Below are 17,930 nucleotides of genomic sequence, written 5' to 3' on the forward strand. Positions count from 1 at the left end.
CAAGCATCCCAAGGTGCTTGGTGTTTTTAGAGCACTTCTTAATTGTACTTCTCTGCTTCCTGACATTTTGTCTTTTTTATTGTTCCCCAGAGATGTTAATACTATCGCCCTTTCAAATGTGATGGGCTTTATCATGAACATCCCCTCCAGTTTGTGTTGGGGTCCCGTGAAACTTCCCCTCAAACGCCAGCACTGGATCGGCGTCCGCGAGGTCGCAGGAATCTACTACAACCTCGACTCCAAGCTGAAATTGCCGGATCAGATCGGCAACGCGGACGAGCTCAGGTGAGTGATCACGTGCAATGCGGTGAATGATGGGTTAAGGCAGGGAATGGAGGTGCGTCAAACATAAAATGATATTCCTCATGGAGATTGGGTGTGGGCTAGGCTATGACCCAATCAACCGGCCTAGCCTTAAGGCTGACATATACATAATGTAAGACTGGCTTGGCCAAGTGAACACTGCCATCACCACAATGGCACAGCTAACAGAGCCGCTGCCTCATAGCGCCAGAGACGTGTTCAATCCTGACTTTGCTTACTGTCCATGTGGAGTTTGTACATTCTCCCTGTGACCCCACGAACTTCCCGTGGGTATTCTTGTGTCCTCCCAGCTCCCAAAGTTAGTAGGTCAATTGACCACTGCAAATTGTCCCTATGTGTGGGTGAGTAATAGAATCTGGGGAAGAGTTGCTGAGAATGTGGGGAGAATAAAATGGGAATAGTCTAAATAGGTGGTTAATGGTTGGCATGGACTTGCTGAGCCTGAGAGCCAGTTGCGGTGCTGTATTCCTCTATGACCTGTAAAAGAGGGATAAAAATAAAAAGCTTGTCTCTTCTGAAAGTGCCATCTCTTTCTGGGGTAGAGTTACCTGCTGGGTGGGAGGAGTGAGAACATTGTAGGCCAATCTGCCCTTGCCTGGCACTCAGAAGCATTTCCAACAGGAGGCACCAGCCTTCGGTCAAGCGTAGCCTTTCAGGGTCTAAATCCATGTATGCCATCCTTCTGGGATGTGGGCATCACTGGCAAAGTCACTGTTTATTGGTCATCCCTAATCTTTGAGGGGCTTCCATCTTGAACCCTTGCAGTTACTTGTGTCACTTGGTACAAAATGGGTTAATTGGGAAACTCCTTGTAACTGAAGCACTCAGAATGGCTGTAACATCCCCCACCAGTGCCTTAACAGGTATATTTATAGGATTCAGTACAGAGGCAGCATTTTCATAATCTTTGGGTTGCAAGATATTAAAACATCAGAATTGTCTCAAATTATATTCTTTCATTGGAACACCTTTAACAAGTCAGTTAGCACACTCCAGCTTACTGGTGTATCACAACCATTTACATTATACAAGGTCAGGAATTCTCAATATTTCATTTTCTGGAGTGTTCTAACCTTTCATTCCCAGTTTAAGAAATCATTGAAGGAGGAAGGGGTATCTACCCTGAGCTAGATCAGGAACCCTGGAGTTTCTGCTTCTCAACCCAGGGACACTAACGATGGCTGTACCATCCTCTGTGGCTACCTCAGCAGAAGCCGCAAGCACACTGTCTTCCGTCACCGCTCCAAGGTCTGAAACAGTGGCGGAGCCAGTGCAATAGCTGCATTGATCATGAATGGTGGGAAGATTACTGGCCAGCCATCCCAATCTCACTCCCCTAATATACCATCACTGTGCCTTGTGCAATGAGTTACTGCGCAAGCATGTCCGCCTTCCTTGAATGGGCATTTATGGATACTAGATGAGCGTTCAGTCCCTCGTCTCTGATCTCCTCCACAGACAACATGCTGGTTCCAAGGCTCTAAGTGTAATGGCCAACTGGATATGCTGTCCAGCACCCTTGTGACCATTAGCCATCCACCCATTGGAGCTCTAGCATCACAGGGTGGTCATCATCAGCTGTCCCTCAGTACAACGATGATGACTGCTGCTGGACTGGCAGAGATTATCGGGATCTGAGATAGATGAGGAGCAGAATTCATGCTTCACACATACAACAGAGTGCCTTGGGATGGGGGGTGTGGTGTGGGGAAGCACACTTTTGGCCAGAGTTGTACACTTGTCTTGCTCCACTGCAGTCTCTCAACTGCTGGAGAAAGGCGGCTCTATTAGTTGTGCTTTGATGTGTTTTCTAATGTAATACCAGTTGGCTCTCCCAATTCATGTGGTCAATACCTCTCCGTGGGCTAATGCAGCAACAGCAGATCCATGTGGCCCACCAGGCCTGGAAGACTGGAGGTGAGAAACACATGGGAGGGAACAAATGTGAGGTTTCTCGTTAGGGTATCGCACTATAGAAGTGTAACGAATGAGATTTACAGAAGTTGTAATAATTCTGGTGTGATACAGCCTCTTGTATCATTCTTTGAGAACTTTCTTCCACGAATGCCCAATTCTGCATTTTTAATCCTTCCACAGAAAGTTCCTGAAACACCAGCTGAGGGGAAAGAACTGCGAGCTTCTCTTAGTTGTAAGCGAAGAGGTGGAAGTTCATCAGAGCTGGAGGATAGATGGTTGACATGAGGAATCCCAATCAGACCAATCTTTGTAGCCACTACAGCTCTGCGTTCAATGGACAGAACCAAAAACTCCAACCACAATGCATATGGAAGATTTTATCAGAGGAAAAGTACATTTTATTTCAGGTCTGCATATCTTAAAATGACTCGGTGGCCTAAGTATCCTACACAAGAGTTGGTGCTTTTTTTAAACAAAATATATTATATAAACTACTCGATGTGTAGAAAACTTGATGAGGGACAATAAGTGTTTTGTTTTTGTCTTGTTGCTTTAGGAAAAGAAAGTGTATTATATATAAATATCACAAAATGAGGTAAAAAGATTACGGCGGGCCAGGTAACGACCTCTGGGTCCAAGGCTAAATTAAAGCAAAATTTCAATTGAGCAGCATGCTCCCCTTCACATTAATGTCTCACTAAATTCCTTGCTCTAGAGAGTTTTCTAAGAAACACAGAAGATGCTGCAAACACTCAGTTTTTCGGGCAGCATCTCCCGAAAAAGAGAGAGCGAGAGAGAAAAACAGCTAATGTGATAATACTTCAAGGAGTGGATGCATGATTTCATATTTCTGCCCCAGCACAGATACATCGATAGCTTGTTAATGTTTTCTAACTGAGAATTAAAAAAGATTAGATTTCTAAACATTTGCTTAAACATTAGGAAACCAAAAAGAGATCGTTGCCAGTTGTGTTGCTAATATAAAGATGACTGGGAGAGTGCTTGTGTTGGCCAAGATGGTCTACTTTTTTTTGTCCATTCGGCCTTTGCACTCAGACTTAAAGTGACAAATCAAGTTTTAAATTGTTTTTGGCTCCTTGTTTGTTAAAATGGACACTAAACTTGGTGGCTGCATTGACAATCTGGTCAAGAGTAGAGGGCACATTTGGGATCCTGTTGGAATTGGGTTTCTAATTGCTTTGTAGCTTGATAAAAATACGTGCAACATGTTACTGCTGGTGATAATTTTTCTGTGCAAATTGAATGCCCCATTACTTGAAGTACTTCACACTAATGATATCCAGGGAGATACTGGATGTCATTAGTGACATCCATCTCCTGGGATGGGTAGATCACCTGCTTTATACCCACTTGGATTAGACTCCTGTCACATCAAGTATAAAGTCAGCCAATCCTGTCTTGGAGGGCTAGATCAGAACTCACCCGCCCCCAAACCCAAACCGCATCAGAGGACAGTCAACAAAACTCCAAAATCAGAACTTTGAACTCGGTCTAACATCAACCAAAATGATCTGGGATGATGAGATAATATGTCGTACAGAACAATTAGGCACTCTTATGGCACCTTAAATTGTTTTGACAATCCATTTAAAAAGTTTCTAAATTCACAGATGTTGAAGATTTTATCTAAGTAAATTTATATATGACATTTTACAGCTGAATCACTGTAGCTGTAGACACTGCAGACTGAACAGACTTGTTCTGGAGGTTGAGGGTGTATACTTGCACTAGGGTTTGCCAATAGGTCAGACACCTAATATGCTCTTGTGTGTCCATCCTCCACATTCTGTATGGGGTCAAGTTCAGCTGAAGGATCATCCTTGCTCCTTGCTTTGCCTTGTCCTGTGGACAGTATGACACAATGAAGAAGTATTGTGGAACATGGGTGACGCTCATCATTGAAGCCATGTTTGACCACAAACATTGTTCAGCTGGGTACATAGTTACTCTGGGGCAGGCTTCCCTGGAATTGGTTCTGTCATTATTGACATGTCGCTATCACCATGTCAGTAACTTGTCACAATGTGCTTCAAAAATGACTGCAAATTAAAATCCTCCCAGTAATATCCAGATAGACGGCAGAATTATTTGGGTTCCCAGCAATGAACAGAGGAAAATGAAAAGGACGATCCCTCTGTCCTTCAGTATCTGATCTTTCAGCTGGACTTGACCCCATACAGAAGGCGATAAGAATAGAGCAATGCATCAAGGTGCACACACAGTGCATCATGACTGTCGTGTGACTCAAAAATGACTGCTTATCTAGCTAAGTAAAATCCTCCCATTAATATCTAAGTAGAGGGCATGAAAGACACATGTACATTTCTATAGCACCTTTCCTAACCTCAGGTTGTCCTAAAGTGTTTCACCGTCAATACATTCTTTTGAAGTATAGAAGGAGTGAAATTAAAGAACCCAGTGACTTCTCTCATCCACACTTTGTGAACTTGCCTCTGTTTATTGCAAGCTAAAGATTAGTTTAAGTACATGTGAATGAGGTGACCTGTGGGTTAACTTCATTTGTTTAGATAATGAATGTATGAATTTTGCAGAAAATCCACAGAGAAGGGAGTTCCCTTGGTTTGCTTCTCTGACCCAGTTTCTGATGAGCAAGTTCAACAATAATGGGAAATGTTTGCATGCCCTTGAGCTTAGGCTCTAGAAAGCAATAGTTTTGTCAGTTTATCCCTTCACCAGGAAGGTTATTATTGAAGCACTGGTGTGTAGGTTCAGTTCCAGAGTAAGGCTGCTGATTAGACCTAAGTACCATTCTCCCAAGTTCCTGTGTGGGCCTTCAGTGGTTCAGGATGCAGTATAACTAGACCCAGGTCATTAGTTTGGTTCTCATGAAGTTTTTAAGGTTTGGCTTTATTGTCACTTGAGGTTGAGGAATAACCAAGCAGCCAGCTGTGGAAGAGTTCTTACTGAAACGTGTGTGGGGAAGCAGTGAGAGAGGAATGCAGAGCAATCAGGTTAAGTGTGCTATTGACACTTCAATAAAGAGTTGACCTCTGGACAGAAGTAATGAATTCAAATCTGAAAACCTCTTGGGACTCCAGAGCCCAAGGGGAAGTGGATGTTAGTCATCTGCTGGTGCAATCCAATTTTAGTTAGGGAAAACATATTGGCCGGGAACCATCATTACCACATCAATGTTTTCTCCTTTCAACAACAGGATTTATATTGACGAATCTAACCTTTCAAAAACAGAAACCTTCTGAATGTCAGATCTTGTTATAGTTGGGAAGGATCGTTTATTTAATCCATAAATCAACCATCCTTCTGTCCCTGAGGGGTATTTTTTCTAACTGGCCAAAGTTGAATAGGGAAGTGCAACTGGCTACTTTCTCAATGCCTATGCTCTGTCATTACTGTCACGCAAATGGGAAGGTTCCTTGTGCTTGATCAGACTAACGCCGTCAGTCACTGGAAGGATATGGAGTGAATCAGCTTTTGCACACGTCAGTGTGTGTAGGCAGTGAAATGTTGACTTCGCAGGCTGAGTCACCACTTAATTGCCCTTGAAAAGGTGGTGGTGACCTGCCGCCTTAAACCACTGCAGTCCTTGAGGTGTGGGTACACCCACAGTGCTGTTAGGGTGAGAGTTCAAGGATTTGACCCATCGATGGTGAAGGAGCAGCGATGTATTATCAAGTCGGTGTGTGGCTTGGAGGGCAACTTTCAGATGGTGGTGTCCCCATGCTTTTGCTGCCCTTGTCCTTCTAGCTTGTAGAGGTTGTGAGTTTGAAAGGTGCTGTGTAAGGAGTCTTGTTTCTAAGTTGGGGATCTGAAGGTGATATTTATTAGATTAAACGGGCAGCCTTTGGAATCAGCATGTGTAGGTTGCATGTAGTGGGATGAGGTGGGAATGGAAGCTGTTCTGCACATTAAATGGTGTCTGGAAGTTGGTCTCTGTAGATTGAAGGGATTGTAGAGATGGTGTTTTTAGATTGTGTTCAGGAGATAATATCTGTAGATTGGAAGTGGTATCAATATGGGATGGGTTGGTATTGTAGATTGTGTTGCGGTGAGTGTCTGTAGTTTGTGTAAGATTTGGAGGCTCTGTCTTTTGGGGAATTTGTTGTAAGAAGATTATGTGTGGACAAAAGATCTGTTAATGAAGTATTTTTTATTACACGCCTGAAGAGCAGTGCCTATAAATCTCTGGAGACCTTTGTTGCAGAAACCCAGTACTGCAGCATTTCTGGATGTGACCAAAGTGTAAATGCCTTTATCTTTTATATTGGCACAAGACCACAACACTGAACTGGAAGGAAATCCACTCAGGCATTCAGTCTCCCATTTAGGTGGTGGGTTACTTTTGATCCTCTCATTTTCGGAGGGGGTAGTCGTTGAGTTGATGTGTTCAGAGAGGTGCGCAAAGACCGTTGTATTGGCAGTTCCCAGACCACCATCACTACACTGTCTCCCATCAACTGGAGTCAACAGAAACCAAGAGTCCCTGAGCAATCACCCATCCTTGAGCAGATGTCCAACAGGGGCTCCAAACGTGCACATCTCTACTGCCTCTGCACTTTAGAAATCAAAATAACTTTAATGCATAGCTAACACAGAACCTGGCATGATTGCAGGTGGGAATTAAATCAGTATGTATTTCTGTGTTATTACCACCCTGTCACTGTTTCTTATCCCTTGTATTTGAGAGGGAGAAAAATAGCTAAGCTATATAATAAACACTATATGTTTTGGGTAATTGTGAGGATTCTTTTGTTTCAAAATCCTCAGGCCACAGAAATAAATTATAAGTTTCTACTTGACAGATTATCATCATCTACTTTATGTTGTGGTACTTAAAAGAAAATAATGCATATTGTTTTGGAGCAGGTTTCAGGAGACACATGGCCTACTCCTGCTTCCAATTTCTCTGTTTCAATAACATTTTCCATCAATTTGTTTAAATACGAAACTGCTAATGGTTTTTGTGGCCTTGATATGTAAGATAAAAATGTTTGAGAAAAGTTGCTATTAAACTTTTCTTGGCAATCAACTTCTGTTTGAATAACTTTCTTCCAACTTTTGTTCTATCTGTGGAGAATCTGCCTTTCAGTATTTCAGTATACATTGGGTACGGTTAAGGTTTGATTGAAGGATCACGGTTATGATTGCTGATGTCAAATAGGCAGATTTGTTTATATAATTTATGCAATATTAATAAAATTGACTTAAATAACTCAGCATCTTGAATGCACAGCAATCCAACATTAATCTCACCGGGTATTTGTAAGTTTGCAAGGCATTGTTTGAGTGATTGCATATCTTGCAATATAATTTGAATGCCTGCTGGTGCTATGTTCCTGTTAAGAACCTGCAAAATATGAGGAACAGACTGTGCAGCCCTTGGTTGCTCATTCCTGAACTGAATTTTCACCATTTTCTGCCTGATCCCCGTAACCCCTGATTTAAACGTTAGGGATGCAAATCCTCACTTGGCACCTACTTGTGAGCTATAAAAACTTTGTTTCTGTAGTATCTTTCAGAATAACTTTCAGAGCTACCTTGCAGCTAATGGAGCTGGTTTTTTTTGCAGTGTAGCCTGTTGTAAAGTAGGAAACACTCCAGAAAATGTTGTGTATAGCAAGATCCCACATGCAGCAAATATGATGTTTTTCCAGATAATGTGATTTTGTTTTAGTTCAGAGATAAAATTGGCCCCCAGCTCACTGGGAGCAGGGGGGAGGGAGGCTTTTTTTTCTTTGAAATCATGGTTCTGGGAGCTTTCACGTACACGAGGGTAGATGAGAGTTCTGTTTAACATGTTATCTGAAAGGTGGTGCTTCTGACAATGCTGGTCTCTCAGTACTGCCCCTTCAGAGAGTGTAGTCCTTCCTGAACACAGCGTCTATGACAATACAGGTCTCCCTTAGCACTGTCCCTCTGACAGTGCAGTGTTCTCTTTGTAGTGCCTCTTAAAGTGTGCTGTGCTCCCTCTGCACTGGCCCTGCAACAATGCGGGTGTTTGATACTGTGACTCTGACAGTGCAGTGTTCCATCAGTACTGCTCAACAATGTACATGACTCCCTCAACACTGCCCCCGTCATCCTGGCACTACCACCACACTGCTCCTCTGGCGCAGGCATCCCTCAGCATGACTCTTTCCAACAATACAATAAATTGGAACTTTGGTCATGTGCATACACGTGTGTTGTCTCCAGATTAGCAAACCCTTTCTTCTGGAATTCCCTTTCTAATCCTCTCCACCCCTGCTATAGGAAAGATGCTATTAAGCTGGAAAGAGTGCAGAGAAGATTTGAGGATGTTGCTGGGACTGGAGGGAGTGAGTTATGGAGAGAGGTTGAGCAGGTTGGGACTTTGTTCACTGGAGCATCTAGAAGGAGGAGTGATCTTATGGAAGTGTATAAAATCATGAGGGGCATAGATAGGGTAAATGTGCACAGTCCCAGTATTGGGGTATCAAGAACTAGAGGGCATAGGTTTAAGGTGAGAGTGGAGAGGTTTAATAGGAACTTGAGGGGCAACTTTTTCACCTAGAGGGTGGTCCATATATGGAACGAGCTGCCAGAGGCAGTGTTTGAGGCAGGTATATTGACAACATTGAAAAGGCACTTGGTCTGGTACATGGATAGGAAAGGTTTAGAGGAGTATGGGTCAAATGCAGGCAAATGAGACCAGCTTAGGTGGGAATCTTGGTCGGCATGGACGAGTTGGGCCGAAGGGCCTGTTTCCGTGCTGCATGACTCTATGACCTGTCCATCCTCTTCTCGTTTAAGATGCTCTCAAAGTCTACCTGAGGTATTGGTCACCTGTCCTCTGGGGTTCAATGTCAAATGTTTGTCAAAGCTCTTGTGACATTTTATAATGTTTGAAGGTGCTTATAATGTTTTGAAGTGTTGTCAAAATCTGTCCAGGGGCTCTGCTGGCACTGCAGAGTTCCAATCAGTTCACTAACCCTTCATTCTGTGTATAAACAAGTTCCAGGTACAGAGCATTAAAAATGGATGAGGTCCTTCAGGAGTATAGAATGCATATGGAGATAGTTAAAGAAATTAAGAGGACACAATGTCCACCAAATATCACTGGCAGATAAAGTTAAGGAAGATCCCAAGGCATTTTGTAAGTCTGTTGAGGGTGACCAGGGGAAGAGGAGGAACCAGACATGTCATCTACATGTGAGGCTGGAGAATGTGGGTAAGGTCTTAAATTGAATATCTTCATCCTTGTAGTCATTGAGCATGAAGATATGCTCCTGGCAGATTTAAGGGAAGGGGACAGGGATATTTTAAGACACGTTACCATTTAAAAAGTAGGATATATTAGAAGTCTTAGCAGGCATAAAGGTGGATAAATCCCCAAGGCCTGATGAGATGTTTCCCAGACGTCTATGGGAGGCAAGGGAGGATATTGTGGGGCCACAGGTGAGGTACAAAATGACTAGAGGACAGCAACTGTGGTACCTTCATACAAAAAGAGCACTGTGGATAAGCTAGATAGTTACAGGCCAGTGGGTCTAATGTCAGAGGTAGGAAAGTTATTGGGGGAGAAAGAACTGCACATGGAAATCTACCTATGGAAAGGCAAAGATTGATCAAGAATAGTCAAGCATAGCTTAGTTGGTGGGACATCCTGTGTGACTAATTTGACAGAGTCTTTTGATGAGGGCACTGCAGTTGATGTAGTCCACATGGAGTTCAGAAAGGCCTTTGAGGTCTCACAAGGAAGGAGGGTCCAGAAGGTTAGAGTCCATGGGACCCATGACAAGTTGGATCCAAAGCTGGCTTGGTAATAGGATACAGAGGGTGATGGTGGAGGGTTGCCTTTGTGATTAGAAGGCCATAACCAGTGGTGTACCACAGGGATCAGGGCTGAGACTCTTATTGGATCTGAATGATGAGTTAATTGGCAGATGATGTAAAAATTGGTGGTGGTGTTGATGGGAGGATAGTCCTAGATAACAGAATGACACTGATCAGCTGGTAAATTGGGCAGAACAATGGCAGATGGAATTTAATCCCGATAAGTGTGAGGTGATATACAAGGATAGGACATACACCATGCATGGTAGAGCTATTGGGAGTATTGAGGAACAGAGGAATCTTGGTGTACAAGTCCATAGATTCCTAAAGGTGGCAGCATAGGTCGATAAGGCAGTGACGAAGACATCCAAGATGCTGGACATATAAAAGCATGGAGGTCATGGTACAACTTTACAAAAGTTGGTTAGGCCACATCTGGAGTATTGTGAGTGGTTCTGGTCACCATGCTAAGAAGGACGTGATTGCTATGGAGAGGGTGCAGAGGAGATTTACCAGGATATTGCCTGGAATGAAACGTTTCAATAATGACAAGACTGGTGAGGCTGGGTTTGTTTCCCTTGGAGTGGAAGAGGCTGATGGGGGGGAATCCGATGGAGGTATTCAAAACTGAGGGGCATAGATAGGGTGGATCGTCATAAACCTTTCCCCTTAACAGAGACATCCAAGACTGGAAGGCATAGGTTTAAGGCGGGGAGTTAGAGGTGATCTGAGGGAAAAACTCAAGCGCGGTTGCAATCTAGAACACTGCCTACGAAGGTGGTAGTGGAGGCTCATCCTCTCACAACACTTAAGTAGTACCTGGACGAGCGCTTGAATTGCCAACGTATACAGGGCTATGAACCAAGTGCTGGTAATTGGGATTAGTATAGATGAGTACATGATGGTTAGCCTGGATGTGCCGGGCCAAAGGGCCTGCTCTATGTTCTGTGATCCTATGACTTGGTTCTTTCTAGGTTTATACACACAAAAAAATTAATTTTACTTAATATTTTCATACAGAATTTGATGAGGGAAGAAATCGCCCACATGGAAATAAGGCAGAGCAGTATTATAACGCAAAAATTACTTTAAAATGACGTGATAGTAAGTTTGGCCTTGACGATGCTGCACTTGGCTTGTGCTGAGTCACCTGTTACAAATTATACAGTGACAGTAGCTACGTAGTCAGTGTCATGGCATTCCATGGTAACTCCATGGAGATATGCAAATTACAATTCCTTATGTAAAGCAAGAAGCATTTCGGGAGCAAGAACAACACAATGCAGCTTTGTAAGGAGCTTATCGAGTGTTTCATGTGACATGCTGTAAATCACAAGTTCAGCACTCAAGCTGTTTGTGAACTTCAGCTGAACCCAGGGTGATGTAATACCTGGCTCATATGGGCTTTTGGAACTGAACAGCACAGGCAGAGGCCATTCGGCTCATCAGGTCTGTGCTGGCTCTTTGAAACCCGATTAGTCATATTCCTCCCCCACCCCTGGCTTTTTTACCCCACATAGCTTTCTTTCATTGCATTCCAAGCACTTATCTAATCCGCTTCTGAAAGTTCCTGTTGTAGCTGCGTCCTGGCAGTACGGTCCACATCACAACTCTAGGCTGCATTTAAATAGAAGTCCATCTTGGGTTCTTTACCCACTCCCACTGATCTCTCTGTGCCCTCTTACCCCTGGAAACAGCTTCTTCCTATTTTAACAAAACCCACGTGATTTTGAACACCCAAGTTAAATTTCCCCATTAACCTCTCTGCTTTCGGGCAAACAACTGCAGCTTCGCAGTCCTGTTGACCTACACATGTTGCCTCCACCTCTCACCTCCCGGCCTGTGCACTCTTCACGCACTCCCCTCCTCCATCTGCCTATCGCCCCTCCTCGCCTAGATCCTCCTATCACCTGCCAGCTCTCGCTCCTCCCCTTTCCCTCACCTCTTTATACTGCCTACCTCCCCTGTATCTTTCAGTCCAGTTGAAGGTCTCAACCCGAAACATCGACTGTCCATTTCCTTCCACAGTTGCTGCCTGACCCAATGAGTTCCTCCAGCAGCTTGTTTTATGTTATTAATCCTTTTGATGAAGCTGCTGTTACTGGCAAACGAACATCAGCCTTGTTAAGGCTTGAATACTAAATCTCTGACCCTTCCTCATACCTGCCCCTGCACTATGTCACTACTGAACATAAAATCATCGTTTTTTAGTGTTTCGTTTCCTTTGCTGCTTCCAACAATCCCTCCATCCAACCATGCCCCTCCTTCCCCAGAGCTGACCTCACGGATTCATTAATTCACCAGTGTATTCATGGTAGTGCAGCGGTTAGCTTAACGCTTTACAGCGCCAGCGACCCAGGTTCAGATCCGGCCACTGTCTGTGAGGAGTTTGTACGTTCTCCCCGTGTCTGCGTGGGTTTCCTCCGAGTGCTCTGGTTTCCTCCCACATTCCAAAGACGTACGGGTTAGGAAGCTGTGGGCATGCTATGTTGGCGCTGGAAGCGTGGTGACACTTGTGGGCTGCCCCCAGAACACTCTATGCAAAAAGATGTATCACTGTGTGTTTCGATGTACATGTGACTAATAAAGATATCTTAGGGCCCTTCTGCCTTGAATGGAGGCTTATAGTCCCTCTTCACCACCTTTCCTTTATACCACTTAAGGGGAGATGTTCCTTTGGGTCCCAGCTTTGATTCCCTCCTTGTGGAAAAGGCTCTGATTCAGTTCCTTCATCTCCTTTCTGATAACCTAATGCTTCCCACTCGCACCCTGAATTAGAAAATGTCTTCACTTTTGTTTCTGTGTTCCACCCTGAATCTTTCTCAATTAACTTCTCTCTCACCATTTCAGGGCAGGTTCGTGATCAGTATTCACTACAAATTCAGGGATTCCCACAGCTGCTTTGATTTCACCCAACCTTCATCCCCTAAGAACTCTGCTCTATTCTCCTGGACTCCACTACATCTGTTCTGACAATGCCACCTTCCATACAAGGGTTTCTGATACGTCTTCCTTTCAACTTAGCATAAGACTCTCCACAATAACTGAGAAAGGTCTTGATCTCTCCATTTCCAACACTTCTCACCTCTTCCCCTTGGTCCCAGAACCATGATATGACTCCTTTTGTCCTCGCTGATCATCCCCACCAACTCCCAAATGTAATGGATCTTAAATTTCTGACACCTTCCAAATGATGGCACCACCAAACACATCTTTCCCTCTCCTCGCCTGTAAGCATTCAGAAGGGGCCAGTGTCCCTGAAGGACCATTTGATCCCTTCCTCACCTCCAGATTCACAGCACCTCCCATCACAGAGATACAACACCTCTCCTCCACCATAACTGACAGAGAACTTCACTGTATCCATTCCGTTTCCTGCACAGAAGTCATGAGATACAGCATGGAAGTAGGCTGACCATTGACCACCCATTTGTACCACCCCTACACTAATCCCATTTTTAATTCTCCCCACATTCCCATCAACTCCGAGCATATTCTAGAGGCAATTTACAGTGGTCCATTAACCTACCGACCTGCATATTTTGTTTTGAAACGTGGGAGGAAACCAGAGCACCCAGAGGAAGCAGAAACGTCAGGTCAGGATTGAACTGGAACCATGAGGCGGCAGCTCCACAAACCTCCCCACTGTTCTGCCTGGTTCTCACCCCTTCCCCTCTCCTGCCCATCTTCCAGGCCCCAAGTACTCCTTCCAGGTTGTCCAGTGATTTATTTGTATATTCAATCTCGTATGAGTGTAGCGGTTGGCGTAACGCTTTACAGCGCCAGTGACCCAGGTTCAATTCCCGCCACTGTCTAGAGTTTGTACGTTCTCCCCGTGTCTGCATGGGTTTCCTCCGGGTGCTCCGGTTTCCTCCCACATTCCAAAGACATACGAGTTGGGAAGTTGTGGGCATGCTATTGTTGGCACCGGAAGCGTGGCGACACTTGCGGGCTGCCCCCAGAACACTCCATGTAAAAGATGTATTTCACTGTGTGTTTCGATGTACATGTGACTAATAGCGATATCTTATAATTCGCTGTTTACAATGCGAAGAGAACAAATGCAAGTTTGTCAATTGCTTTGTGGAACATCTCAAATTTGCAAGCATGACCCTGAGCTGTTTTATTCCCCTGAGCTGTTTTATTCCTCTGACCTGCACCCACTCGTTGTCCTCTACCTCTTAACCTGTTCCCATGAAGAACAGAACCTCACGTTTCAATCGTTACAGCCTGCTGAACTCCAGGAATGTCCGGCTTACTGTCCGGTCACTGTCAAGTTGATGGGATCTTGCTTTGCGCAGGTTGATTGCTGCCAATAGTGACTCCATTTCAAACACATGTGAAATACTTTGGCATGTCCCACAGGGGTGAGAGGAGCTCTATGAGTGTAAATTATTACAGAGAGGCAATTGCTAAAGCGTTATTCTCGGGATGGCAAGGCCAAATTTTGTTATCATCCTCTTTTGCGTGGAAGAAGTGGTGAGCTGCCTCCTCGATCCTCTGTCTCTGCATGGGAGTAGTAGTGCTATAGAAGGTGCTGTCACTTACCACAGCCACTTGCATTTCTTGCCTGAGGGAAGATATTAATTAGAAGCACAGACATTGAAAGTTCGGAGGTGACAAGCCTGGTGTTGCAACTTCAGAACTCTTATCAGGCAGCCAGATCCTGAATCGGAGGTTGTTGTTGGGAGAGACACCCCCCACCCCCCGTGTGCTTTTGGAAAGGTGTGACGGGGAGATCAGGGAGTATCAGCCTTGGTTATCGCTGTGACTTTTTATAATTAAGGTCTGGGTATTGCAGAAATCTGCAGCTCTTCGTGACCGAATACAGAGGCCTGACCCCCCCCCCCCCCCCACTGTGATCTTGGACTCCACACTGAATAAGGAATGTCTCTGTAAATGAAGATTGCTCTTTGTAAATGCAAGCACAAACCTCACTTACTAAAGGAGGCACAAGACTGCAGATGTTGCAATCTGAAGCAACAATCTGCTGGAGGTGCCCAGTGGGGGAGCGGAATGGGGGGGGGGGGGCGCGGCGAAAGGAATTGTTGACTTTTCGGGTCGAGACCCTGCATCAGAACATTATGTCATGTCCTGATGCAGGGTTTCGACATCGACAGTTCCTCCCTCCCTCCCTCCCTCCCAGATGCTGCTCAGTCCGCTGAGTTCCTCTTGTGGATTGTTTGTTGTTCCTCATTTAAAATCCCTGGGTTTCTTGCTCACTCTCTGCACTCTGCAGTTGGGTCTACATCCCGTCTGGTTACATCCTCCCCCAGGCCCAGCGGTCCATTGTGAATCTCTGAGAATCTAGACACCTTATTCCCCTGGGGCTCAACCGCTTAACCCTGGGCCTCGTCACCTCCTCACCACTTCCCCGAACCAGGACTGCAGATCCGAATACCTCCCCGAGTGTTGTCGTCCATCTCTCCTTGTGAAGTCCTTCTATGCATTTTATTATAGGTGCTCAGTCAGTGCCTGGTTAATTATTTTACTTCATAGTTTAGAACAGACGGTATGCTTTGCAAACACTGATAGGAAGGAGCAATTGCACTGGTCACGAGTGCTTTCATAGTGATTAAGTCTGCCAACATTATATCTCAGATATACTGACTGTTTTCTTAGCAACCCCTCCCTAGACCTGGCCCTGATTATTCCATAGCAATCAGAAACTATTGATCCCAATGATTTCCTAACAGTGTGCTGTGGTACACGGCCACTAATTATATTGTTTCCAAATATTATTTCTGCAATTAGTTCAGTAAATTATGATACCTGTCCTGCATTACTGTGTAATTTTACAAACAAATTTTTATCATTGGAAACCAATAGACTATGAAAATGTCCTTGCACCATGATAATATTTTGATCTGTTGAATGTTCTGTGTGAATGAACGATATCCCTTACAATATAGGACTGTTGGCAACCCATCACTAATGGTAAGGAGGGACTGCACGGGTAATGTGATACATCATTTAGGAGAGTGATTGCATATTGAGGTAGTAAAATTTGCAGAAACAAGCTGTTACGTACCAGCAACAATAGAAACACACCGAGTCATGTACAAGTGTTAAAAACTATTTTATTAATAACTACTTGTAATAATAAGAAAAGTAAAAAGTTAGATATCAAACATAATCCCCAAAACTAAACTCGAAGTGTGTGTGTGGCAAGTTCCCAAACCCCAAGTCCAGGAATAGTTCTCAAAGTTCAGTTCAGCAAGTCATAAGGTGAAATGTGAGCAAAGGCTTTTGCAAATCCACCGTTGACTGAAGGCAATATGTAGAGAGAATGTAGAGAGAAATTATGAAATCCACATGTTCCACGACAGAACCCATATGACACCTCAATTTCTGATCTCCACTGCTTTGTTCCGAAGTATCTGCCACCCCAAAGGCATTCGATACGTGGCCGCCCACAGAAATACCTGTTTCCTACTACAGGTTAACGACAAAGTGGACTCCACTTGTTTGCTCCAAAAATCCATACATGGATTGTAGTGACAGACACAGTTATTGTTCTTCATCCATTGATACAGAGACCGTCAGTCTCTCTCTCTCTCTCTCTCTCTCTCTCTCTCTCTCTCTCTCAACTCACTTCGATTCACTGAGCAAAACGGTCAGCACGTTGTTATAATCTTGCTGTCTTGATGACACCACACACACACTGTTCAGGTGCCTTAAAGGGACTTTCACCAAATGGCAACCTGGCTTGTAACAAAGCTTACAGTGTATAGCCCAACCCTGGGTAACAAATGGGTTCTGCTTTTATTGACATTGATTTTGTCCAAAAGTTGGAAAACCTACAAAAATCACTCAATTATGGTAACCACACTGCCACAGTATTGTAATGAATGGCATCCAAAGCACATAAGACTGATAGGGAAGAACAATTACTAAAAGTGAAGAGAGGAAACCAGTCCTGCCTTTCGTAGGAACAAATGTGTAGATGTACGTCGGACTTTTGAATGTAATAATGTCCTGGGAGCTCATTCATATTTGGGGTGTTCATAAGCTGGCTTTCGTAACACGAGGACAGCCTGTATGTTGTATTTTAAAACATATAAAGTAGAAATATTGCAAAAATGGTCACAGGATTCTTGCAGGACGCTGAGAAGGTGGTGGTGATAAAACCCCCAGTGCCTCTATTGGTAGCTCCAGGATCGTGACCCTGGGACAATGGTCCGTGAATTGGAGCGGAGCCTGGAGACAGCTGGACCAGTCCCAAGACTGGCCTCGTCCAAGGTTATAGTTGTCTTTTTTAGTGGTTAAGAGGAGCTTGAGATGACGAAGCTGCCCTCTTCCTCAATGATCTGGTGGGGGGGAGGGGGGGTGTGGTCATTGAAGTAAACTTGGCAATTTGTTGCAACAGATCATATAGACAGGATAATAAAATATGGTCAAGGAGCTCTGGAAGTGGACGTTGAATTCAGTGGCAAGGCCATCGATCAATAGAACTGCTCCATTGTCAGTAGGAGCAGGAATCAACCATTGAGCCATGGAAGTGTATTTGTTTATTATTGTCACTTGTACCAAGGTACAGTGAAAAGCTTGTCTTGCATACCGATCGTACAGGTCAATTCATTACACAGTGCAGTTACATTGAGTTAGTACAGAGTGTATTGAGGTAGTACAGGTAAAAACAATAACAGTACAGAGTAAAGTGTCACAGCTACAGAGAAAGTGCAGTGCAATAAGGTGCAAGGTCACAACAAGGTAGATCGTGTGGTCATAGTCCATCTCATTGTATAAGGGAACCGTTCAATAGTCTTATCACAGTGGGGTAGAAGCTGTCCTTAAGTCTGGTGGTACGTGCCCTCAGGCTCCTGTATCTTCTACCGGATGGAAGAGGAGAGAAAAGAGGATGACGCGGGTGGGTGGGGTCTTTGATTATGCTG

The 17,930-nt window shown here is 44.3% G+C and overlaps 1 protein-coding gene across 1 annotated transcript in view; it reads left to right on the plus strand.

Annotated features, from left to right (window-relative positions):
• josd1 (Josephin domain containing 1) overlaps nucleotides 1–7,270 on the plus strand; it is a 30,119-nt gene extending 22,849 nt beyond the window's left edge. The window contains exons 3-4 of the mRNA XM_052043322.1: nucleotides 91–285; nucleotides 2,422–7,270. Of these exons, the coding sequence (XP_051899282.1) occupies nucleotides 91–285; nucleotides 2,422–2,521 (295 nt within the window). The 3' untranslated portion in view covers nucleotides 2,522–7,270. The remainder of the gene's footprint in view (nucleotides 1–90; nucleotides 286–2,421) is intronic.
• The last annotated feature ends 10,660 nt before the right edge of the window (nucleotides 7,271–17,930 follow it).

The sequence above is a fragment of the Pristis pectinata genome, chromosome 33 (assembly GCF_009764475.1).
Source record: "Pristis pectinata isolate sPriPec2 chromosome 33, sPriPec2.1.pri, whole genome shotgun sequence".
Taxonomy (NCBI): domain Eukaryota; kingdom Metazoa; phylum Chordata; class Chondrichthyes; order Rhinopristiformes; family Pristidae; genus Pristis; species Pristis pectinata.